Here is a 26,567-nt window from a genome sequence, read left to right as displayed (position 1 = left end):
TTCCCACCCATCCCATCCTATCTCCCCTCTATTATTTCTATCTCATCCCCTCCTATCTCTTCTCTTCTATTTCCATCCCATTCCATTTTTTCTCATCTTCCCATCCCATCCCATCTTATCCCATCCCATCCCATCTCTTCTTTTCTATTCCTATCCCATCTTTTCTCATCTTCCCATCCCATCCTATCCATCCCAACTTATCTCTTTTCTTCTATTTCCATCCCATCCCATCCCATCCTTTCTCATCTCTTCTCATCCCATCTCACAGAGATTTAGTAAATGTCTTAGTGTTTATTATAAACAAGGCACTGTGATAGGTCTAGGGGTTTCAAAGCTGTCTCCCCTCAAAGAATTTGTAATCCACAGAACAAGGGAAGGGAGAGAACAGACCCACATGCAATTATTTCATCAAAATCCCTCTAAAGCCAGAAGAGTCCCCAGAAACCTTAAAGACCAGTCCTCTCCTTTTACAGATGAGCGAACTAAGGCTGAGGGAGGTGAAATCTGTTGACCACCAAGGTCACGTGGACAGTAAATATCAGAGCTGGGAGAGCCAGATCAGCACTCTTGGGACTTTTTCATGCCACGTTTTTGGGAAATGAGAGGAAAACGGCCTCCCTTCCTCTGCCCTGATAACTGAGGTGCTCTTTGTCTCCCCTCCTCCCTTTCTCTTGCATCTTAGTATGGACCCTGAGAATGGGTCTTTTCATTCGTCTGTCAATCAGACAATGAGAATTTCTTAAGTATGTGTATCAGACATCCTGTTAAAAGTTGTGGAGACAAATAAAGGCAAAAATAGCAAATCCCCCCCTCCTCCCCACCAAGTAGTTTTCTTGCTAATGGAGGAGATAATATGCACATGAATTGGTATAGACAAGAAGTAGATGAAAGACAGAGGAGAGCATATGAGCTAAATCTTGTAGCCAGCTACTCCTAGGACCCTTTGTTTCCACCTCTAGGCTGTTCCTTGGAGGAGGATAGAAGAGGTAGTGTGGGTGTATGTTTGTGGGATGGGGAGGAGGTGGAGGGGCACTTTCTCCACTTTGGTTTTTCCTTCCCTACTCACCATATCACACACTTTGAGTTTCCCGAAGGAGAAGACAATGGCATTAGGCGGTGTAGCCACAGGAAGCATAAAGGCCAGAGAGGCTGCCATGGTACAGGGGAGCATAACATAGAGTGGGTTGAGGCAGATGGCCTGGGCCTGGCAAGGAAAACAAAGGGAAGGAGAGGTCAGAACATCCAGGGAATGGTAAGAGGGAAATAAAAGAGTCCCAGCCTTGGAATCATGAAGAAAAGGTGGGGAGGAGGAAGAAAGGGGAAAGGGGGCCATCGAGACCCACCTGTTGCCATCCCATTATTTCACAGGGAACAGGAGACTGATGGGGAATCCTAGAAAGTGACAGCAAGATGGGGGTGGACCCCATGTTCTCTGCCTGTGGGGAGCAGAGCCCCTCTAGTCAGGAGTGAAGCTCTCAAGAGGGTTCTAGGGATTGTTCCCCACTTAAGAAGGTGCTTTGTGGCCCAAGAGGGGCCCTTCACCTCTCTGGGCCTTAGATCTCCTCAAGAGGATGACTATGCTGACCTGCCCTTCAGGTGTGGAGAGGGGAGGGGCCCATAAAACTGAACTCAAAGGGACCACAGGGATTCCATCAAAGGGTTGTGGGAACGCTCCCTGAAAGGGCTGGGGCCCAGGGACGCCCCTGATGAGAAATCTCGCCTGGTCACTTTGGGGGTGACCATATTGGGAGGGGTTGGGGGGAAATGACAGAACGACCAACTGGATTCTCATCTGGTGATGTCAGCCAGAACAGGGAATGGGGTGGGAGGGTAGGGGGTGGAGGTGAGTCAGGGGCCAAAGAGCCGGGCGGACAGAGGTCACCGAGGGCTGGCAGCTCAAGGAGCCTGGGAATTCCCCGCTCTCTTCCCCAAATTGCAGATGTGGGAGGGTCCTACCCCTCAGTTCAAACACTCAGAGATCCAGGCCAGCTTGGGGTGAGGGGATGTGAGGGAAGTGGGGCTTCTAAAAGGCAGGAAAGGAAGACATGGGGAGGACGGGGTCTTACCATGGAAGCAAGGATGGGCAGAAAAAGGGTGGTGGTGGCCACATTGCTGGTGCATTCGGTGAAGGTGGCCACAAGGAGACTGAGGATGAAGGCGACGGCCGGAGAAGGGATGCTGCTTAGAGGTGTCAACTTATCTCCCAACCATTTGGATAGACCTGATTTCTATGGGGAGCGAGGAATGGGAAAAGAGAAATGGGAACATCATTAATTCATCCTGAAGCTCTGGGGAACCCTCTAAACTTTGGCATAATAAAGCCTCATTTCCCTTTTCTGTTTCTCCCCAAGGAAAATGGACAATGGGAACTTGATTGGATTTTGGCAGGTGAGTGCAAGGCCCAGTGACTTGAGTAAGAAGAGAGAACACATCTGGATTCCAGGTCCCCCTTCCTCATTGCCCCTTCCTTGATCTTGAGGAGAAATTGGGACGGGGAGATCAAAACATTATTGGAGGGCAGATTGGCTCCCTATTTTCTGGTGCTGGAAAGACTTCTTGAGCCAATGGGAAACATTCTAGTGCAGAACAAGATGTGGTGGTGAGGGCGGAAGAGATGGGGAAAAGAGAATTCTTTAAAAGGGGGATCGTGAGTTTGTCTCTGCCCCTACTCCCTGCTTTTATCCCTGAGCCAGTAGTGACTTTTCTTCCCAGCTCCCCTTTGTCTTTGGACACACAGAGCATTGCCCATGGAGCCTGAGGGGCTGAGCTGGAGGAGAAGGGAAGAATAAATTGGTCCCTTAAGCAGGAAGGGGTAGGACCCCATCCTTCAGGTTAAGGAGCTCTTCTCGATCTATTCTTGCCATTTTCTCAGCTCCCCAGCCCTATAACCCATCCCAGCCATCTCCCTGCCACCTAGAACTCGGAGAAAAAGGAATGGTTGGGACCACTGAAAATTAGGTCCACTCCTTGAGGTCGGTGACTAGGAAATATCTCCCTTCTCCCATCAAACACACAGGTTCCCCAAATATATTTAAGTGGGGGGAGCTGTCTAAGGTTCTTCCAGCACGAAATTCCTAGGCATGTGTCTCCTTTGCCCCAGTGCATGGTGGGAACGACAAGGAGCTCTGGGTTTAGGGGGAGCCAGTTCCGGCGGTCCCTTAAAGAAATGTAGGGGACGGGTGATCCCCGGGGCCATATAGGACTGGTGCAGCTGGGACGCCCCAGAAGCTGGGCTGAGTGTGATTTTGTCGCCCTCTCGTGACTATAACAGGCAACGGGGAAGCTCCAACTGGACCAGATAGCAGTCTTTTTGGGGTGGATTAAGCTGAGCAAGAGGTACCTGAACCTGACCTTCTGACCAACTAACAAGCTCATGCTTTCTTTTCCTGGAGGCAACCGGGTGGTGCAATGGATAGAGCCCAAAATGCGGAGTCAGGAAGAACTGAATTCAAATTCTGTCTCAGACCCTATTCAGGTGATTCTGGGCAAGTGACTTTCTTTATCTTTATGTGCCTCAGTTTCCTCATCTGTAAAATGGGAATAAAAATAGCACCTACTTCCTGAGGACCAAATGAGCAGTATAAAAGTGCTTTGGAAACCTCTGAGAACTATGTAAATGCTTGTTGTTCAACTCTTTGTGACCCGCTGTGGGCTTTTCTTGGCCAAGATACTTGGAGGGGTCTGTGATTTTCCTTTCTAGCTCATTTTATGGATCAGGAAACTGAGGCAAAAAGAGTGAAGTGATTTATCCAGGGAAACATAGCTAGCAAATGTCTGAGGCTGGATTTTATGAAGAACAGATGAAAAAAGGAATGTATTTGAGGTATAAGGTCATTGTTACTGTTGTTATTTAGTCATATCTGATTGGTCACGACCCCATTTGGGGTTTTCTTGGCAAAGATACTGGAATGGTTTTACCATTTCTTTCTCCAGCTCATTGTACAGATGAGGAAACTGAGGCAAGCAGGTTAAATGACATGCCCAGCGACACACAGCTAATAAGTATCAGATTTGATGATGATGAGTCTTTCTAACTCCACTTCACCCCCTAGCTGCCGTAACATAAAGGGGATTTCCTAACTAGAAGTTCCCTCACTGATGAAATCACAAGGTTGGACATTATCTTCTTGTCATCTTCTCCGGCAGATTCTAACCTCTGAATGGAAGTTAGTTCTTCCCCTGTACCAGGTGGGCTTCCCCACCCAGGTAATTTCTCATTCCCCCAGGTTCTGCCTGGAAACGGGACAGAGCCGATGAGGGGCAGAGGTGAGGGGTACGTACCTCACTGCCCTTGGCCAGGGCAAAGCCTCCGCCCAGCAGGAAGACAATATTCCAGGGCATTTTCTTATTCACGGTATTCCAGTCGAGGAGGGCGGGTGGGGCCTTGAGCTTCCCCTGGGCATCTGGAACGCCAAGGAGAGAAGCTGGGTCATTGAGAGAACCCTGGATGACATGTTCCCTTCTCCCTCGACCCTGTACTGCTCAGTCTGTTCAGGGCTTGGGAAGAGCAGCAGAGCTTAATTCTCTCCATTGTAAGGAAAAGGAACATAGAATGGGGACCTAGAAGACCTAGAACCTGAGTTCTGGGCCCTCCCACCTAAAATCAACTATGTGACACTTAGGCCTTTTCTTACCACTTCTATAAAATGGTACCTAAAACTGGGAGGAAGGATAGAGGATGAAGATCAGATAGCTGAGGTTTCTCTCTTCTCTAGAGTTTGCTGATTTCGGCCCCACCTCCCCTTCCCCACCATCCTCCTTTCTTCCTCAATCCTCCACCATCAATGCTTACTTGTTTGCAGGAAGAGGCTAGGATACTCTGAGGGTACAATAAACAGGATGATGCCGATGAAGAAGGCCACGGTACCGTCTGAGACCATGCTGCAAAAGGCGGTGGGAGAAAGGGGTAGACAATGAGGGCAAAGACATGGCAGAGGGGCTTCTTTCCCAGCTCTAGCCTTTCCCCCTTTTTCTCTCCTTCCAACCCATCCTTCCTGAAAACATGCTATTTTCAACCCTTCCCTGGCCTTCCTCTACATGAGATTTCCCCAGTGCTTATTGTGTACAGTAACCATGTACCTCCTCATCTCCACAGCTAGACTGTAAACTTATGGAAGGCAGGAAGCACACCTGGGACCTGGGCAACCTTTTTATTGCCTAGGAGGAAGGTGTGATATAGCGTAATGTAGCAAAGGTTAGATCTCGAGCCGGAACATTTGAATTTGAACATTTACCAGCTGTGTGGCCAACCTCTATCTCAGTTTTCTTCATCTGTAAAAGGGGACAACAACACTCGCTTTACTCGCTTTTTATCATTGTATACTTCAACAACAATACTATATGATGATCAATTCTGATGGAGGGGGCCATCTCCAGCAATGAGATGAACCAAATTAGTTCCAATGGAAAAGTAATGAACTGAACCAGCTACACCCAGCGAAAGAACTCTGGGAGATGACTAGGACCACTACACAGAATCCCCAATCTCTCTATTTTTGTCCGCCTGCATTTTTGATTTCCTTCACAGGAGAATTGTACAAGATTTCAGAGTCCGATTCTTTTTGTACAGCAAAATAATGGTTTGGACATGTATACATATATTGTATTTAATTTATACTTTAATATATTTAACATGTATTGGTCATCCTGCCATCTGGGGGAAGGGTGGGGGGAAGGAGGAGAAAAATTGGAACAAAAGGTTTGGCAATTGTCAATGCTGTAAAATTACCCATGCACATAACTTGTAAATAAATAGCTATTTTAAAAAAATGCTCACTTTACAAGTTCTTGTAAAATTTAAATCCCTTCAGACATGTGAGATTCCAGTTCTCTATAGGGATGGGAGGTTGATTAACTGATTGACTCAATAAGTTGATGGATTTAGTCCCAGCCTCACTTCCTCCAGGGAAGTTTGAGCCCCACCACAAGGTCTGAATATTATCATCCCCCTGGGATGGACGGATACTGGATCTGTCTCCTCCTTTATTATCCCTTCTTAGTATATTGAACTAGTTTATAGCAACTCCTTGGTATCTTGAGTGTCAGTCAACATTTATTAAGCATCTATTAGGTGTAGACATGACATCAGAGAGATGACATACAAGTGAATTGGATTTAAGGAAAGGGCTGTACGAAATCACTTGCTTCATTTTCTCCTTCAGAACCATCTTGGTCCAATGGCGAGATATAGAGCCTGATGCCTGCAAATGGTTCTGGATGCAGTAGGAGATGCTGGCTCTTTTTAAGCTAAGATCTTTAACAGACCTGAGATTGAGGCAACACCCATTCAGTGATTGGGTAAGTAGTCCAAATCTGGGAGAGGAAGACTCTCAGGGTTTTTGGCTAAAACCAAAATAATTGCTATACAAGAACATTCTCAAGGTCTCTCTTAAGAATTTTAGAATGGATTATATGACACTGGAAACACTGACACAGATCCACCCAGCACGGAGTGCCCTTATCAGAGAAGGCGTTATTCTCTATGTGCAAAGAAGAATTGAAATAAAGAAATACAAGATGCACAAAGCTAGAGAGTCTGCCCTAATGTTCATAGGGACTATTTGTGTTCAACCTGTGGAAGAGCATTCTGAGCTCCTGTTGGTCTGATCAGTTGGATACATGACAACTCAACTCTTAACATAGTGATGTCATTTTGCTCATCTTTGAGAATGAAGAACAACTAACCAACCAAATATGACCAAGTAGGGCTTGCTCTGGGACCTACTGTTGACCAATCAATGAAGACCAGAGTGATTTAGGTTTAATCGCTAAACCTACATGGTCCTCAAGAAAGAAATCTAGGCCTTGTAAACCCTTAGATATCTTAGGAGATTTCAGAGATCAGAGTTTATATTCCTTTGGGGAGAACACCTGTAAGGAAGGGTGTCCTATGTAGACAGAAGGAAGGGAAGGGAAAGAAGAAAGAAGAGAAAGAAAGAAAGAAAGAAAGAAAGGAAGGAAGGAAGGAAGGAAGGAAGGAAGGAAGGAAGGAAGGAAGGAAGGAAGGAAGGAAAGACAAAAGAAAGAAAGAAAAAGAAAGAAAGAAAGAAAGAAATGAAAAGAAAAGGGAAGGAAGGAAGGAAGAAACGAAGGAAGGAAGAAAGGAAGGAAGACAGACTGCTATATTTAAATATAGTTATCAAAATATCAAGAAAAACATCAGTCAGTAGTAATATTAAAGTATTAAAAATAAAATATTAAGACAAAAACCAAGTTAATCCCAGAATAAGAACCCTGGAACTGGATGATATACAAAGCCATAATCTTCTCATCCTGTTCCGTCTCTTTCAAGCCTTCTTCAGCCTCCATAATGATCACTTCTGGGCAGTTCTTCCCCATGTCTGACGTCCCTCCTTCCTTTCCTGCACTAGATGCTCCTCAAGCCTGGCAGGATCTACCCACTGCCCCTCAGGAAGCGCTCTGTTGTCACCCCCTTTCCTGACCCACCCATGTCTCACCTTTCTCCCCTCTTGTTAGGAAAAGCCACATTGCCCCAGCCTTTGAAGAAGCCCGGCTCTCGGGTGAACCACAGCGCCACTAGGAGGAAGAACAGGAGGGTGACGGCACCCTCGGCAAAACTCATGGGGCCCAAGCTCTTGTGCTCATTCTGGATGATGAGGTAGGCTGCTCGCTCCTGTTCCCGACCCTTCCCTCCACAGTTGAAGTTCTTCCGGAAGCTACAAGCAAAAGGACATGTTCATACTTACACCTCCTTACCCAGAACTGCTCCAAGAGCAAGAATGGGTTGATCTTGTTAATGTTCCCATTTTATAGACTGGTGAAGCTGAAGAAGGGAAATGACTCTCTTAAGATCACACAGCAAGTCACTGGCTTGTCTCTCAGTATTTTATCTTTCTTAAAGGAGGTCAAATTATTGTTATTATTATTTTTTGGTGCCCTGGACATCTAGGATAGACTGGTGAAGCCCATGGCCTTCTTCTCAAAACCATGTTTTTAACTGAATGAAATAAAATATATAGGATTACAAAGGAAGATAATTATATTGGTTATCAAATTGCATCGTTTTACTAGAATTATAATACAAGTAAATAGAATCACAAAGGAAATCATTAACAGATCTATCTTTAAAAAAAAATTAGTGAAAGATTATTATCTAATAGAAATGTCATAGGATTCAAAGGTGGATAGTTCTAGAACAAGGGAAATGATTTGTTCACCATCACTCAGCTAGCAAGTAGTATAGTCAGCATTTGAATTCAAGACCTCTTACTCCAAATTGAATACTCTTTTCACCAGTACCGCTGCCCAAAGTGAGCTTGTCCCTAAGTGCAAGGCAGGTTGAAATCTCCTGGGGAGGTTGCAAGGGGAGGAGAAAGAAAGAAGGCTTTTTGATGAATGGACTCACATTTGGGGATTTTCAAAGTCCCTCTTTCTTTCCTGCCTCCCTCCTTCTCTTCCTCCCTTTTCCTTCCTTCTTTTCTTTTCTCCTTTCTGAGAGACCCATGCCACATAATAAAATATTGGCTGTTGTTTGTTTTTGTTTCTTTTTTCTCTCTTTTTTCCAATCCTCCTTTCTCAATATAATAAAATATTGGCTGTTGTTTCCTCCCTTCCCTTTGCTTCCCTTTCATTCCCTTCCCTTCCCTTCCTTTCTCTTCCCTTCCCTTTTCTTCACTTTCTTTCCCTTTTCATTCCCTTCCCTTTTCTTCCTTTCTTCCTACTCTTTGTATAGGATCATTCTTTCTATTCCCTCCTTAAATTCATAAGATTTTAGGACTATAGTCAGAGATCATCCATCAACCTCCTCAATGGCCACTAGGTGGCATGATAGTACAGTGTGTGGGACCTGGTGTGAAGCCCTAATTTCAAATATGGCCTCAGATGCTGGCTGTGTGACCCTGGGCAAGTCACTTTACTCTGTTTGCCCCAATTTCTTCACCTGTTACATGAGCTGGAGAAGAAAATAGCGAACCAGCCCAATGTCTCTGCTAAAAAACTTCCCAATAGGGTCACGAAGAATTGGAAATGACTGAACACCATCCCCTTCATTTCCAAGAGCCTGGTTTCAAATACTGCTTCGGGCAAATGCAGACCTATTTTTATTATTTATTATATTTTTATTATAATGATATTTATTATATGATGGGAAGATCTACTACACTCATAAAGTAGAATGGATAGTCCAGTTGGGTGCATCCTACTACTGACTTGGCGATTTTTAAGGATGGAAGAGCCTGTTTTCACTTGAAATCATAAGACAGCTGGAATTTATAGCTCTGGGAGGATTACAATGGGTCAAGCTAGGGAAGGGAAACCATAGCTACAAAAAAATTTAGAAGTTACAAATGGTCTGTCCTGGGATTGGGTAAGTTTCTTCTAGGATGATATTTAATCCAATACTATCTAATATAATAAGTCTATTTTATCATTTATTTCATATTGTATATTTGTTATGTATTTTTCAAACCTATTGTTTCACATTATATCTTTATATAAAATTCTTATTTTATGCTATAAATTCATATATATCACATATTCAGTATATCTTTATTCAGACAATATCTTATAGTATACCTTTATATAAAATTATTTTATGCTGTATATTCATATAAAATCATGATTTTATAGCATATATTCAGTATATCTTTATTCAGACAATCTTATATATATATATATAATTTTTATTTTATGTTGTATGTCATGTAAAATTATTTTATATCACATAATTAGTATATATGTATTCAAACCCATTATATTACATATTTATATGTAGAGGGCTGAAACTATTGAGTCGATGCACTGAGGTCAAGATTGCGGAGCACTTGAGGCTAACTTCTGATTGGACAATACTCTATGAGCATATGCTTGGACAATGGTCTTTCCCACTGTCCTGTGCTGGCTCAATGACTGATGTATACAGAAGATTGTAGGAGGGACTAGGGGGTGGAGTAAGACTAGCCAGAGTCATACTTTGGCCATAGACGAGGGAGAAGGTGGTCGGAAGTTCTGCCCATCCTGTTAATCCCTTCAAGGACCGAAATTAAGACTTTTTTATCCTGACTCTCTTATATATATATATATATATAATTTTTATTTTATGTTGTATGTCATGTAAAATTATTTTATATCACATAATTAGTATATATGTATTCAAACCCATTATATTACATATTTATATGTAGAGGGCTGAAACTATTGAGTCGATGCACTGAGGTCAAGATTGCGGAGCACTTGAGGCTAACTTCTGATTGGACAATACTCTATGGGCGTATGCTTGGACAATGGTCTTTCCCACTGTCCTGTGCTGGCTCAATGACTGATGTATACAGAAGATTGTAGGAGGGACTAGGGGGTGGAGTAAGACTAGCCAGAGTCATACTTTGGCCATAGACGAGGGAGAAGGTGGTCGCAGAGATTCTGCTTCCATCCTGTTCAATCCTGCGTCTAAGGACCAAGAATAAAGACTAAGGACTTTTGCTTATCCTGACTCCGGCTGATTCTGGGGTGTCCTGGGTGCTAGTGAGGTCGTCACATTTATATAAAATTATCATATGCACATTTATAAAAAAATTCTTATTTTGTATTATATAGTCATATAAATGCATTATTTTATGTCATATTATCTATTCCAAGAACATCTTATAGTATGTATTTATATGAAATTATTATCATATATTTATATAAAATTCTTATTTTATATTATATATTTATAAATGATTGTTATATATTAACTATTTATATGAAACTATTGTTTTTACTGTATATTTATTCCATATTTACATAAAACAAATTATTTTATTTTTAATTTTCTTCTATTCATCTTACCTTAGAGTATTTATAGTTAGCTGGATGGCATAGTGGAGAGAGGGCTACGTATGGAGCTAGGAAGTCTCAGACACTTATTAGCTATGTGACTCTGAACAAGTCACTTAACCTGCTTGCCTTGGTTTCCTCATATATAAAATAAGGATAATAAGCACTTCCCTCCCAGGTTTGTTGTGAGGAGAGAAATGGATAATAATTGCAAAATGCTTTGCCAGAAAACTATTCCTATTATGATTAATAGTAACATAACAAAAGATGGGCTGCTGTTTTTTTTTTTTTTTTTTTTTTTTAATAAGACCTTATTTAGATTTAGAAATGGGAATGACCTTAAAAATCATCTAGTTCATCCCAACTTTTAGAGAAGGGAACTGAGACACAGAGTAGTTAAGTATCTTACCTAAGATTATACAGATAACTGTAATAAAGACACTATTTGAACTCAGACCCTCTAATTCCAAGACCAGTGTTCCTTCTGGCTTCATATGTTCCTACTTGCTCTTATAAAGAAAAGACAGAAGATGTACTTTTGTCTGTAGTGTATGGGGGGCAGAGGGAAGAAGATGCAGGAGTGCTTAAGACCCAAGGGGCAGACGGCTGCCCAGAAATAGGGGAAATCCTGTCGATGTGGAGCGGGCTTGTGAAGTCCCTGGTATGGAGGAAGGTGGAAGCTGATGGACTTTTTGAGTTTAGGGGTTCTGACCACATGTAATTTGGCACTAATATGGTGAGTCCCAGGGAGTTCTGGAGCCTCCGGATTGCCTGAAGAGATATGGGTTGGTCCAGAACAGAGAAAAAATGGGCTAAAGCTTCCCTGCTGATCAGCATTGGGGCCTAGGCTCATAAGTGGCCTAGGTGAGACAGAAGACCCAGTCTCAAAAAAGTGGGGGAGGATTGGAAGAAGAAAATGATGGGTAATTATAATCAAGCAAAGCAGGTTTTCAAATTCAGGTAATAAAAATGTGTCTGGGAGTTCAATGAGCAGGGGAGTTAAGTGAGAAAACTTTAGGCATCAAAGACAAAAGTCTTCTGTATGACTCCAAGAAAGGCCACCATCCTAGGCCAGAGGCCCAGCCACAGCTTTCAAAGCCAGATTGCAATTTGGCTTGGGAAAGGCGGCGGATATGGAAACTCTTCCCAGACTTCATCTGTGCCCCTTGTGGAAAGGGAGCTGCATCCCCTTGGATCTGACCTTTTCCAGTGGTTCCCCCAAAAGGGAAAGGCTGGATGAGCTAATCTCTCACTCCCTGAGACCCCCTTACAGGTCAGGGAATAATGGGATGGAAATAGGAAGGAATGACCTAGCCTTGTTTTTCAGCCTGTACCCAACCCTAATGTTGTAAGACTTGAATTCCACTATTCCCTTTGTACAGAAGGACCCTCTGCCTTAGAGCTGGAAAGGATTCTTAAGATCAGCTAGAATCCCCAAATCTGAGATTAGGGTTACAAGGAACCATAGGACTCACTAAGGCAAAATATCTCATTTCACAGATAAAGAAACTAAAGTCCAGAGAGGGAAAATGACCCGCTTTCAGTCATCAGTGGAAAGGACAATGACTGGAGTCAGTGGATCTGGATTCAAATCCTATCTGTGTGAAGTAAAAAAAAAAAAATCACAAATTCTCTGGGTCTGTTTCTCCTTTGTAAAATGAAAGGGTTGGACTAGGGGATCTCTGAGGTCCTTTCCAGCTCTAACTTCATGACCCCATGAATCACAGAATGTTGGCACTAAGAGACTTCCTTCTGCAGAGGATTGTTCTCCCTGTCCCTCATGTGGGACCTTACCCATCAACCTTGTGTTGGGTGCCCCAAGGCTCACTGCTTTATCATCGTTTTCATGGCAATTAACCATGTGCTGCCTGGGGAATCTCTTATAAGGCCTTTTTTCTTTTCACTTTTCTATTAATGTTTAATTTTTGTATATTTGTGCCTCATTTCCCTGGTTAGATTATAAGTCCCTTGAGGGATCATGGGATCTACCTCTTTGTATACCCCAAGGAATAGACTTCTCATAATAGAAGGAACACTTTTAAATGAAATGAAAAAAGAAAAGAAAAGAAATCCAGGAGACCTGTTTCAATCAGACCCCGATATCCAGTGGGAAATGGAGGATATGTCGGTTAAGAGGGTCAGAGTGTCCACAAGTACAGCCCCTGATCCCAGATTCCAATGATTAAACTTACACTCAAGATTGATCTAGCTGTAAGGGTCCCATCTCTCTTTGTTTAACTGTATAAAACCCCACAGTCCCTAAGTTCTGACGGCCATTTATGTATATAAGCTTGTCTATGATTACAGCAAAAAATTATCCTTTACCAAGATCCAATCTTGTGGGACCACTTACATGTGGAACCTTTTTCCCCTGGATTAAACCAAGATGGGGATCTAGCAGAAGGCAGAAAAGTAGCACAAATATGCACATGCACGTGTGCACGTGTGGTATGAGGTATGTCTGTGTCAATAAATAGAATTTATTGAATCCTATTCAGTTATGAGCGTTAGAGCAAGGACTGTCCTTTGCCTCTTTTTGTGCGTTGCCTGGCACATAGCGGGTGCTTAATAAGTACATATTGACCGACTGACTAATCCAACTTAGTGTAAGATATGGTCATTGTTTAGCAGCGTGGCAGAAGTGGGAATTTAGAATGAAGGAACTCGGTTTTGAATTTCAGCGTGGCCATTTACCAAGTCATTTTTAACCCATCCTGGGCTTATTTTCTCACTTTTAAAGGGGGAAAGGAATTAGACCAAGTGATCTATAATTCAGGGGTCCTTAAACTTTTTAAATAGGGGACCAGTTCATTGCCCCTCAGACCGTTGGAAGCCGAACTATAGTAAAAACAAAAACTTTGTTTTGTGAGCTTTTAAATAAAGAAACTTCATAGCCCTCGGGGAGGAGGATAAACGTCCTCAGCTGCCACATCTGGCCCGTGGGCTGTAGTTTGAGGACCCCTGAATTCTATATGGTCCCTCCTGGGCTCTAAATCCCGTGGTTCTGTCACACTCCAAAACTGATTACCACACGGGCATCTGAAATCCTGGCTTGACCATAAAAATGATCTGTTTACACTTTAGCAAACTATCAGCTCTCTGGGCTAGTCTCCTCACTTGTAAAATGGGTAGGATGATCCTTGCGCTTCCTACCTCACTGAACAATTGTGAAGACCACACGAGATAAGAAGATCCAGAATTCTCTGTATCTATTTGAGTAATCCAATGATGCTATCTACAAATGTCAGGGACGGTTATTGCTCGTCTCTTCCAGGAGGGTGGAAGCTCCTTGAGGGTTGGAAGAGTTTCATGGAGGTCTTTGTATCCCGGTCATCAATCACAGTGGCTTGACACAAATAAATGCTTATTGATTGATTGATCCCTGACCTGCTTGTTTCATGAAGTTTAGCCCTTTTGACGGTATCTCTGGAAGCTTTGCACTAGTTCCCAAACTTACTTAAATCCCAAGAACAGGATCTGGAGCCATACCCAGGATAGCAGCAGTAGAATGATCACGGTTGGGAAGGCAAAACCGAACCAGGAAGCGAAGTTCACCACGTTGGGGTTATCTGGGAAGAGCCTGTAGTGTTGGAGACGTGACCGTGATTATTTCTATGGCAAGAAGGTTCTTGTTTTCCCTGCCCACTTAAGTGAGATTTTGACCCTAGAGGGCATGAAGGGCACAGGAAGTGTAGCAGGGGCTACAGAATGTCAACTATCAGACCTAGGAGGCACTTTATTTATTCATTCATTTATTCATCCATTCATCCATCCATCCAACCATTTATTTATTTATTTGTTTGTTTGTTTATTTATTGCTGAAGCAATTGAGGTCGAGTGACTTGCCCAGGGTCACACAGCTAGAAAGTGTTATGTGTTTGGGTCAAATTTGAATTCAGGTCCTCCTGACTTCAGGGCTGATGCTCTATCCACTGCACCACCTAGCTGCCCCTTAGGGGGCACTTTAGATCACAGCCCATAAAAGAATTAAAACCAGAAGGAACCTCAGAGGCCATCTGGTTAAGACCACAACCCCATTCTTAACTTTGTCTTAGATCCCTTTGGCAACCTTGGGCTCCTTCTGAGAATATGATTTTCTAAATAACTGAAAAAAAATGTTAAATTCTAGTTTGAGGTGAGTGGAGATAAAGACAGAATTTTTATTCATATTTTCTTTCTCAAAAATCTATCCCCAGACCTTGATTTATGAGCTCCACATTAAGAACCCCTGATCTAATGTGCAAAAATGTTTGTAGCAGCTCTTTTTGAGGTGGCAAGGAATCGGAAATCGAGTGGATGCTCATCAATTGAGGAATGAATGAAGAAGTTATACGAATTATGAGATATCCTTGTTCTATAAACAATGATGAGCAGGCTGATTTCAGAAAAACCTGAAAAGACTTACATGAACTGGCGCTGAGTGAAGTGAATAGAACCAAGAGAACATTGTACACAATAACAAGATTATTTGACGGTTATCTGGGATGGACTTGGCTCTTTTCAATAGTGAGATGATTCAAGGTAATTCCAGTAGACTTGGGATAGAAAATGCCATTCACATCCAGAGAGAGAACTATGGAGACTGAATGTGGATCGAAATACAGCATTTTCACTTTTTTGTTTGTTTGTTTTTTCTTTCTTGTGTTTTTTTTCCTCCTGCTTTTTCTTTCCCAACATGACTAATATGGAATATATTAAAAATAATCATATATGTTCTACAAGAGAGTATTTGCTGTCTTGGAGAGGTAAGGATCAGATGGAGAAAAAACATTTGGAACTTAAAATCTTACAAAAAAATGAGTATTGAAAATTATCTTTACATGTATTCGGAAAAATAAAATACTATTAGAATAAAAAAAGGAAGAACCCCTGATCTAGTCAATTCCCTCATTTTCCAGGGTTGGAAAGGATCTTAGAGCATAAAATCCATAACATACTAGTCAGAGAATGGGTGGGAGCATCAGGAGTGGAAAGGACCTTAGACAAAGAATGCTGATTATCAGAGCTGGGAGGGTGTTGAGAGATAAAGAGACACTTGAACTTGGAACACTGAATCTTAAAGTGGAAAGGACCTTGGAACAAAGAAATTGAACATCAGAGCTGGGAGGGACCTGAGGACCCAGAACGCTGTGTATCATAGAGCTGGGAGGCTTGGTCATAGGACATGGAAAGGCAGTATTGGCCCCACAAGGACATCCTAGCCCAAGAGGACAGCTAGCTTGCAAGGGATGGGGCTGGGGGCCCCTACTCACGAGTTGACTTGTCCCTGTAACACTAAGTTGGGAGTGGTGCCGGTGAGTGTGGCGATGCCCCCGATGCTGGCAGCATAGCAGACGCAAAGGCTCATGCCTTGGGAGAATCTGAGATGCTCCCTCTTCTTCTGCTCGTTTTCTTCTGGCACTGGTGGTGGGATGGGACCACTCTCTGTGGGGTGGAGGAGAAGGAAGGGGGTCAGGGTGGCTGAGATGGGAGGGAAAGAGAGGTCACTTGTCAACAGTCACAATTTTCTGTATTTCGGTTTCCTCAGTTTTACAATAATGGGGTTGGTAAAAAGAGCTAAATCTTCCAGCAGAGAGAATGGGGCCAATTGGACTTTTCAAGGGGAAGGGGGAAAAAATTTGGTTTAAGATCTGTTCAGAAATCGCTGGCTGCCTCTTCAGAGAAGGAATTGAGGGAATTAAGACAGCAAGTAGTTAATTATGGGAGTAAATCACACCAACCCTATCTTGTGACTCAATTCTAAGCTAATTCTATTCTCTTTCTATTCAGTCAGGGATTTAGTCCAACTTCCTTCCTGTTGACAAAACTTAATTCAGTGAGAAATCAGGAGAAGACTTTGTTGTTTGAATCTTGCCCTGTGTATTGTTTTCTTTTAAATAATTAGCATTATTTGGTTGCCTTTAATGTATAAAATAACATCTCCCCCTGTAATTGTTCTGGTCCCACTTCGTTTGGCACTTGGCAGACATTGCTTAATTACTCGATATGCTCAGAAGCCTGAGCCTTGGTCACTTCATCCTCCACCTGCCACTTGGAGCCTAATGGAGGGTGCTGGCCATGGGCCTCATGGGAGGAGGAAGGCTCCTTTTCCTTTGCTGCGCCAAAAGATAAGCCAAGAGCTCCTAGCTCAGAGGGGAGTCCTACTCTGGGTTCAGAATGCCCGGGGAAGACTTGGTAGAATGACCTTGGAGTCACAGATGTAGAAACGGGATAGACCTCAGAGAACCAGAGTTCAACCTGACAATAAAAAGCTTGAAAGAGCCAGGCTGGGTCTGGTTGTGGGTCTCCCATCTCCCATCTCCCGACCAATCAGGGCACTGCCCTTTGCCTCCCCTCCTTCTCCTGAGGGTCACACCAGCTGCCCTTCTCTTGGATGGCCTTGGGAAGTCTTCCTCCGGCCCGTAGGAAGCCGATAGGAGAAATCAGAGGCATTTAGGAAGGGGCCTCTGTCCAAGGCTCCCCCGGCCCTTCTCACCCAGCTGAGGGGTTTCTTTTGTAACGATGGTGCCATTGGGCTCCTGCAGCTCAAACGCCATGTTGTTGCTGCCCGCCTCCACATCCTTCTGCTCCGGGCTTTTGTGCAGCTGCTCCAGGACGGCATGGGCAATGGGCACCATCATGGCCGTGGTGGCAGTGTTGCTGATCCACATGGAGAGGAACGCCGTCACGATCATGAAGCCCAGGATCAGCCTGGGGAGAAGCGCAGAGTTAGGTGGCTTGGGCCCCTCCCCATCTCTGGAGAACAGGAGCCCAGGGCAAGTCCAGCCCCATCCCAGTAATCTGGACTAACTAGCAGTGACCCTGTAGTTCTCATCCTTGCTTGTTCCCCGTGGGGAGAAGTTGTGTGTGGGAGTCCCACCATCAGGTCTCAAAGCCACCCTCAAGCACAGCTCTTCCCCGGCCAATACCCAAAATTCAACAAAGGGGAGAGAGTCGGGGGTCTCACTGTCTGCTCTTACTCTGAAGCACTCATCCCCACAAGTACTGTGGAGCTCGCCACTCCCAGAATGGCTTCCAATTCCTCCCTGCTACGGAGAGCAGTGCTCCCTGTCTCCCTGACCTCCAAGAACACCCCTCTAGAACTGCCAAAAATAGCTACTATTTTATGTGTGTATGTGTGTGTGTGTAAAGTCAATCTCTAGGAAGGAAAGGAAGAAGTGAGAGTAGAACTGGTTGAGTTCAATAACCATTCAGCGCCTATTGCCTCAGGGTACCTAGGTGGTGGAGTGGATAGAGCACTGGCCTTCATATCAGGAAGATTCATCTTTATGAGTTCAAATCCAGTCTCAGACACTTATTAGTTGCTGGGCAAGTCACTTTATCCTATTTGCCTCAGTTTCCTCACCTGTCAAATGAGCTGGAAAGAGAATGACAAACTATTCCAGTATATTGGCCCCAAACAACCCCAAATGGGGTTACACAAAGTCAGGCACAACTGAACAACAAATAGCCTTTCCATTAAAAGTAAGTGGGCATCTTCCTGTGTAAGTACTGACATTTAATATCTCTCTGTCCTCTCTACCCCGCATCCCAAATTCCTGGCAAATGATGATAGATGAAGAGATTGAGGGTCATAAAATTTAAGTGATGTGCAGTGACATGTTGAGGTGGTATTTGACCCTAAGTCTTCAGTCTAGCACCTATTCATAATAACCTCCCCTTCTCCCCGCCCACCCCCCAGCCTCTTTCTTTCTTTCTTTTTTGGCTGAGGCAATTGGGATTAAGGGTTAAATGACTTGCCCAGGGTCACACAGCTAGGAAGTGTTAAGTGTCTGAGGTCAGATTCAGGTCCTCCTGACTTCAGGACTGGTGCTCTAGCCACTCTACCACCTAGCTGCCCCCCCACCCCCACCCCCAGCCTCTTTCAAAAACACATGGAGACCAGGGAATGCTCCCTTGACCCCTGTTCACCCTCCCCACCTCAGTCCCCACCACATTAACTGCCCAAAACCTGCTCCTTGTCCTGGGATGTGGAATCCTTCTGGACTCACAATGCTGGTCTCACGCCAATGATGAGGAGGACACGGAGAGCAATGCGCTTGTGTAGGTTCCATTTTTCAACAGTTATGGCCATCAGCAGGCCCCCGATGAAGAGGATGTTGGTGTCTTTCAAGTACTCGACGCAAACCTGATGTCAAGTCCCAGAGAGAGAGAAAGAGAGAGAGAGAGAGAGAGAGAGGAGAGTGAGAGGCAAAGGAGGGTACCATTTCCTGCCCATGTTCTTAATTCTAATAACTTTTTAATTCTTGGGGCTTTTTAGAAGAACTAAGGACTTTTTAGCCAAGAATTTGTATTTTAACATGTCGACAGCAGTACTTCAATCTAACTGGCTTCTTATGTAATTGTATATATTTTGTATTACTTAACATAATTCTGACAAGGGCTCTTATAGACTTCACCAGTTTGCTGCCAGAGGGTCCAGGGCACAGAAAGGATTGACTCTCCCTCCTCCCAACCCCCAAATACCAGGATAACCATAGGTTTGGAGATCACAGCAGCTTTAAACTTTCAAACATAAGTCTGACCCTCAAATTCATTCATTATCCAAGGGGAAATACTAGGCTGGTTTCCCCTTGCCCCAAGCATGATTTTATGTACTCATTGGAATAAAATATTAAATCCTAAAAAGGACACAATGAAGATGATGAATAAACAAGTATAATGCATCCCAAAGCTGATGTGAATAATTTTTGGATTTATCATTATTTTAGATCTCTCTCCTGAAGAGAATTAGCACTATATTTTAAGTCAATTTGAGGCAGTCCTTGTCAGGGAAAAAACAACTTGTTTGAGTATAGGGTAGTTATTTAAGTCTCATATGTAAAATGGGAAAGGTGGGACAGATTCGTCCAGAAGTGTCCATGGTCCCCAGTCCTGAGATCACCTGCCCCATCAGATTAAAATGTAATTGGGAAATATTGGGCAGAAATAAAGAAAAGTGCAACAAAACATGAATAATACTACATTTAAAAACTAAAAAAATATGCAACTCACACGGATAATTATATATTCATTGGTAGTCCCAGTTTCTATCTGAGTTTTGATAGCAGGGATCTAATGACTTTGAAAGTCTCCTCAAGTCTTTAATCAGTGATCCTAAGAGCCAAAGACTAGCTTCATTAATCACATTTCTGCCAAATTGTGAAGGGTTTTGTCCAGAATCCATAAAATAGGATGATCAAAGCAACTAAACCAATGATCCTGAACCAATGGCATCTTTCCACCCAAAAAGCTTTTAAGATAATGTCTTATGGAACCTTGATGTTCTTTGTCTGGTGAATAGGACTTCTGGGGAAAAAAAAAAATCAATGGCCGTGATACTTTCCCTTCTAAAAAAGTAAACATGGAATTATGTATTTATCAAAACAAATGAATTATTTCCTCCTTTTTATTTTCAATATTCCTTTGTTCCCTCTTCCCATCCTATTATTCTTCCAGATATTTCCTGCCTAACCACTCTGAGCTTCATTCCCTATTTATATGTACAAGTTCTGTCAGCAAGTTTCAAGCCCCAATGACTTCCATGGTCAAATAAGCTTGAGAAGATGTCAAGAATCAAAAAATGTGAGTGTTATGAAGTCTTCTAACTTCGGGGTTAGAGTACAAAATGTCTAGATGTAATTTTTTTTTTTTTCAGAGTCTATGGGTATTTGAAGTTGTACAAACTCAGCCTTGAAAACTCAATTGTGAAGAACATTAAAAATGCCCTCCTGGGTCAGAGCCTTCATGAACTTTCCTTTGGCTTAGAGATGGCCAGGGAGAAAGACACTGAATTTCTTTATGGAGCTCATCATAACCCAAGTAAGTCCAGCAGCTAATAACAATGGCTACTTATGTAGCACTTTATGAGTGAAAATATTCCCATTTCATGGATAAGTTTTAGAAGAGATTAAGTGATTTGTCAGTGGTTACCCAGGTAGTAAGTATTTGAGTATCTAGAACATAGGGGTCTCTTATTCCAAGTACAGCAAGCTGTTCACACCATCTCAGAGGGTGGGACATGGGGATATCTCAGCTAACAGGATCCTCCCCTCCTACTCCCCAGAAATGCAAAGGATTAGGCTACTGGCCTAATCCTTATCTGAGGGCAGCAATAGAAAGTCCTGGGGCTGTTTATCATTGACATTAAGAGGGACTCCCAGAGGACACTCTGGCTCCCTGCTTTTAGAAAAGGAAATTACCATTATGCTCATTTTTTAGATGAGGCTGCTTAGGCCAGGATTGGTTAAAATGATGAGGGGAGCCCTGAAACTTTTTCTCTCTCTCTGACTCTGGGAACGAGCCATGAGGTAAATAAAGCACTTGAAGCTCCTTGAAGGACAGAATCCTTCCTCTGTGAAACCCTCCCCAAAGAACCAAGATAAAGTGGTTTATCTTGGTGGGACTAGTTGAAGTAATCTCAGGTATCGGGACATCTAGATTTCTGTTGATCCTTATTGTTGGCTCAAAACCACTCCCATTAAGTGGTCTCATCTGGGGCTGGGGGCAGTGACAGCATTGAGGGAATCTCATTGGGTTGAAATTTCTGTCTCAGATTTCCTTATAAAAATGGCAACGTGGGGCACAGTCCTTGCAGGGGACCTAATATGCCATCCCTGTCATACCATCAATCTCTGCCCGCTGAAATGATGTTCTCTTTCAGCGTTACCTTCTCTTTATTCTCACCTATTTCTCTAACAAGACTTTATGCTTCTCCATGGAGATCGCTCTACTTGAAACTTTACTTCTCTGTCAGACCTTGCCACTTTCTATTCATGCATAGCAAAGACTGACTTCCTAATGTCTATAATAAACTTCTTTTTATCAGTCCAGCTTTTCTGGTTTGTAAACTCCTTTATGAAGGACTTTTGCATGGCCAGAAAGTGGTTCCCACAACTCCCTACCTTGTGCCAAGTCCTAACGGGATTGAGGGGAGTCAAACCCCTTCATTTGGTTCCCTGACTGGGAATCCCCAAATCTAGGTCTCATCAAAATGACTTTCCCAAGATCATACAGCAATTAAATGGCAGGGGGTGGTGGTGTATGTGAGTGGTGGGGAGTTGGGTCAAGGGCCTAGAATCCTTTCTTCTCCCTACAAATTCAATACTCTTTGTACTGAATATAAATGTACAATTTTAGTCAGTGTAAGCTGAGGGATCTTAGGCAAATCTCCAGCTCAGTGGCCCTTAGTTTGGTCATATGAAAAATGGGAATAATTATGAGATCTCAGTAACAAAGAAATGCACATCACAAGTATTTTTTACAAGTATGCTCCATTCATATATAAAGGTATATGGTTACTTCTCATCCAATAGTGTTGTCCACCCAACCCTTTCTCAGGCTCCCACTCTCCCCCAAACACCTCTTGTGGGTATGGATGGGCAGGAAGAGGTGGGAATAAGGAGAAAGACTCACCTCAGATGCTTCCATGATGGACATCATGGGGAAGAGGATGAGAGGGAAAAAGGCAGTGACGGCCAGGGGTAGGGCTTCTGTGCACCACAAGAGGGCCATGAGGATGATGGCGTAAGCACATTGGGCTTCCTGGAGGCAGGATCGGAGAGAGAGAGAGCAATCAGGGACCAGAGAGACACCTTTATCTCTAGTTTTTCTAGTAACTGTTTCAGTTTTATATTTCGTCTTTTGATTTTTTTCAATTAGATTTTTTTTTTCGGGTGGGGGGAGGAGACACTTGGGATTAAGTGACTTGCCCAGCGTCACACAGCTAGTAAGTCCCAAGTGTCTGAGACCAGATTTGAACTCCGGTCCTCATGACTTCATGGCTAGTTCTCTGTCCACTCTGCCATCTAGCTGCCCCTCAAAAGACACCTTTATTACCCTGTGCCCCTTCTCAATAAAAAATCTCCCTCTAATTGACCATTTCTTCCTGCCCTTTCTTCCACAAGATTACTCTTCTGAATCCCATGACCCAGTTTTCTTCTAGTCTTCACACTCAGAAATATGGGAGAAAAGAGAGATTCAGGCCACTTAAAACTTTTAACAAGGAGAAAGAGCCTTTTGAATGGATTGGAAAACCAAGCTGAGTGTTTGGAGAGTTGAAGAAAAGGGGAAAGATCAAGCCCTGGTGGGCCGTTAGATACAAAGAATGAGAGCTCTCAGTATGGAGGAGATATCCATCCATCCATCCACCCATCTATCCACAATCATTTATTAAGCATCTATGTATTAGCCACTAGAGACACAAAGATGTACATAATAGTTCCTGCCCTCAAGGAGTTTATATTCCAACTTTTCCTCAGGGAGCACACTTGTGAAGTCTGGGTCAGAGACGGGGTTGGGGTAAGGATGGGGATTGGGGCCTAAAATCCTAGAATATCAGAGCTCTAGGCCAAATTCTTTATTCCAAGAGGGAACTGGGGCTTTGCTGTTATATCCTAATAGAGGAAGATGTCCCTTTTCCAGTCTAGGCCTTCAGCCCTGAATGTATTACCCACTGGTGATTGATAACTATTCACATCAATTTGGTTTGATTTCTCAGGAAAGAAGGATTCTGGGTGAGGGGATTGGGAGCAAGGAAGAAGGGTGGAGAGAACAGGGGTCACATGGTGAGGAAGAGCAGGAACTGGAAGATTAAATTAGGGAAAGGGATATAGAGAATCCAGAGGGCAGAAGTCAGGGACAGGAAGTACTATGGGGGGAGAAGATAAGAACTGAGGCTGTGAGATGGGAGAGAAGCAGAATACAATATCAAGAAACTAAGGATGTGTATGATCTAAAATTGTTTGGCAGGGATACAAAAGTATTGGCAAAAGTACTGGGCGACCAGGTGGATAGCACCAGCTCTAGAGTCAGGAAGACCCCAGTTTGAATTTAGCCTTAGATTGGATTATTAGCTGTGTAATCCTGAGCAAGTCAACATTACTCTGCTTTACTCAGTTTCTTCATCCATAAAATGAGGTGGAGAAGGAAATGGCAAACCACCCTAATTTCTTTGCCAAGAAAACCTTAGACTAAATCAAATATAATAGCAATTGGCATTCCTGCCACCCTGGGGTGTGTGCCATACTTTACTTAGAACCATAGTCTCGGACATGGGGGGAAGGGTGTAGCAGGACTGGGGAAGGAGAGTAAGATCAGTTAGTAAGAAGGCTAAAGAATGGGGAGGGGAGAAAAGGGGAGAAATGATTTGTCAGCTGATGGGACTTCTGGTCCAATTGAGTCGGTATTTCTGTGATGGGGGGTAGTTGGATGTGGGGGGAAGGAAACACCTCAAAGGCTTCTGAGTGAGAATTCTTAGCCAGAATTTCTAACCTGGTGAGAAAGTTATGGCCCAAAAGGGATTCAAGTCTCCTCCCTGTCAGGCCCTCTTGGCAGAAGCAAAGTGAAGTTTGTGCTTTTTCACACAGACTTAACCTCCTGCTGGAAAACAGGGCTGAGGATGGGATTGAGGAACTGAGGGCAAAGCAGAGAAGATCTTGAGAGGGAGGGGCACTCATTCTGGGCCGACTGGGCCCGGTCATGGGGCAGACTTGGTCCCCCCAGTGTCCTCTCCCCAGCCTGGAAAGGGGCCAACTCACCAGCTCCAAGGGGTCTCCTGTTGCTCATCTCCACACATATCCACTTTCCTCTGGGGAAGAGCTTGGGGGAGGGGAGAGGGGGGCTGCTTTGAACCCGGCCCTGTAAACCTCCCCCTCCCAACTTCTATCCACAGGGTGTGGAGTATCTTGCTGATCCCAGGGCTCCTCTCCCTCTAATTGCCTTTGCAATGATTGAACAGCTCAGTTACTCATCGGCCTACTCCTATCAACTCCCTTGGCCCAATGCAGGCAGAGTGAAAGGGCCTCGGTGGACTCTGTGACCAGACCTTTCCCTCCCCCTGCCTTGCTCCATCCCAAGGAAGTCTTGTCAAAGTCTCAGCTTTCAGTGGGAAGAAAGGCAAAGAGGAGGAGGCAATGGAGGACTGGAGGCTCAGTTTATTCATCAGTAAAATGGGAGTTTGATCCCTAAATTCTTACCCTCTAAGATTAACAGACCTGGGAAATGAAGCTTCAGCATGAAAGGGGTTTTATGGTCCCCTTTTTGTATTGTCTTCCCCCATTCCAATGTAAGCTCATCGAGGACAGAACACTGCCTTGCTTGGAGTAAGTATCCCCAGATTATTGCATTCTCTGTCTCTGTGTTTCTGTGTCTTTGTCTCTCTCTCTCATTCTCTCTCTGTCTCTCATCTGTCTCTGTCTTTTCATCATCTAGACAGTGTCTACTGATAGTAAATAGATACCTTTAGATAATAGAATAGATAATAGATAGAGAATAGATAATAATAGAATAGAAATAGAATATTACATCATCTATCTCTATCCATCCATCCATTTATCCTTCTTTCTATCTATTCTCTCTCCCCTTCTATATTTTCCCATCTAACCATGTACTTATCCTCCATTTTTCTCTGTACTCATCCACCTCCCTACCTATCATCTTTTTCCTGGCTTCTATGCTGTTGATCTTTACAGAGAAAAGGGATTTCCCCTGAGGTCACCAACAGTTTAGTAGCCAAACCAAGAATGGAATCCAGCCTTCAGATTTATAGTTCAGCTCTTATCACCCCATCTAGCATCTTCAGGGAGTTCTTAATCTGGGCATGAATCAGTCCCCGAAGAGAATGTGGCTAGATTTCAGCAGGTCCAGGAACCTCTCATTGTTATTCTCTTTTATTAACCTCTCACTGAAATGTATTTTCTTCAATTATGAATACAGGGCAACAGACATTGTTCTGAGAAGGGAACTATAATTTTCACCAACTGCTAAAGGGTCCATGACATACTCCTGCTCTAGTCTCTCCAGACTCCTTCGAGTCTTCTCTTGATACTCAGCACCCAGGTCCTCATGCCCCAATTTGGCCAAACTGAATTTAGCCATTTAACCTCAATGGGCCTCAGTTTCCTCATCTGTATAATGGAGGGATTATACCGAACAGCCTAGAGGTCCTGATCTTGGATTTTCTTCCTGTTTACCCAACACATATCTACTCCCCGGGCTTCCCTTTTCTTTTCCTCCCCTTACCTGGAATGCCTCCTCTCCACCTCATGCCATATTTTCCATGGTGGCCTTCTAACCTATACATTTGACCCTTCTCCCATCATACGTTGTCTTTTGAGAAGCCTTTCTTAACTTCAGGCTCCTCCTTCATCATCCCTACCTTGTTCTATGCATAAATACTTATGGTATCAGTCCTCCATCTGACTTCAGGAGAATGTAAGTTTCTTAAAAGGGCAGTGTTTTCTCTTGTCTCCTTTCCCAGTCTCCTTCAGAATTTAGTCCAGAGTTCTGGATACAGTGAGCACTCAATCAGTGCTTAACTGACCACTCTCTAACTCAATTCATTGTACACAGGCTTAATTATTACTGTTAAGTCACTTCAGTCACATCTGACTCTTCGTAATCCTATTTATTGGCAATGATACTGGAGTGGTTGGTCATTTTCTTCTCCAGCTCATTCGAGGAAATTGCAGCAAACAGAGTTAAGTGACTTGCCAGGATCACACAGTAAGTGTCTGAGGCTGGATCTGAATTCAAATTTTCTTGACTGTAGGCCCTGATGCTTTATCCATTGAGCCATTAGCTGCCCTGGCACAATAGGTGCTTATTTGTATTAATGCTTATTGAATCAAACCGGTTCTAATCTTATTATCTCCCAGAAACCTTACCTGATTACCATCTACCTGCATTTGTATGATGCTTTAGATTTACAAGTCATCTTAATCTTATGGAAATTTTACCCCATGTTTTAAATCCTATGCTTTCGGCACATTGGCCAGGAGACCTGGGCTCTGGCACAAATTCATTGAGTGATTTTG

General features: G+C 43.4%; 1 protein-coding gene across 1 annotated transcript in view; it reads right to left on the bottom strand.

Moving 5' to 3' along the window:
• Positions 1–26,567, bottom strand: part of SLC13A2 (solute carrier family 13 member 2) — a 44,194-nt gene that overhangs the window by 2,780 nt on the left and 14,847 nt on the right. The window contains exons 2-11 of the mRNA XM_031967678.1: positions 22,168–22,296; positions 18,765–18,901; positions 17,249–17,463; positions 16,026–16,197; positions 14,231–14,353; positions 7,458–7,676; positions 4,793–4,881; positions 4,282–4,403; positions 2,067–2,228; positions 1,067–1,204 (exon numbers count right to left, since the gene is read on the bottom strand). Coding sequence (XP_031823538.1) covers positions 1,067–1,204; positions 2,067–2,228; positions 4,282–4,403; positions 4,793–4,881; positions 7,458–7,676; positions 14,231–14,353; positions 16,026–16,197; positions 17,249–17,463; positions 18,765–18,901; positions 22,168–22,296 — 1,506 coding nt within the window. The remainder of the gene's footprint in view (positions 1–1,066; positions 1,205–2,066; positions 2,229–4,281; positions 4,404–4,792; positions 4,882–7,457; positions 7,677–14,230; positions 14,354–16,025; positions 16,198–17,248; positions 17,464–18,764; positions 18,902–22,167; positions 22,297–26,567) is intronic.

This window comes from Sarcophilus harrisii, chromosome 4 (assembly GCF_902635505.1).
Source record: "Sarcophilus harrisii chromosome 4, mSarHar1.11, whole genome shotgun sequence".
Taxonomy (NCBI): Eukaryota; Metazoa; Chordata; class Mammalia; order Dasyuromorphia; family Dasyuridae; genus Sarcophilus; species Sarcophilus harrisii.
Note: the sequence above shows the minus strand (reverse complement) of the source record. Positions and strands in the feature narration are given on the sequence as shown.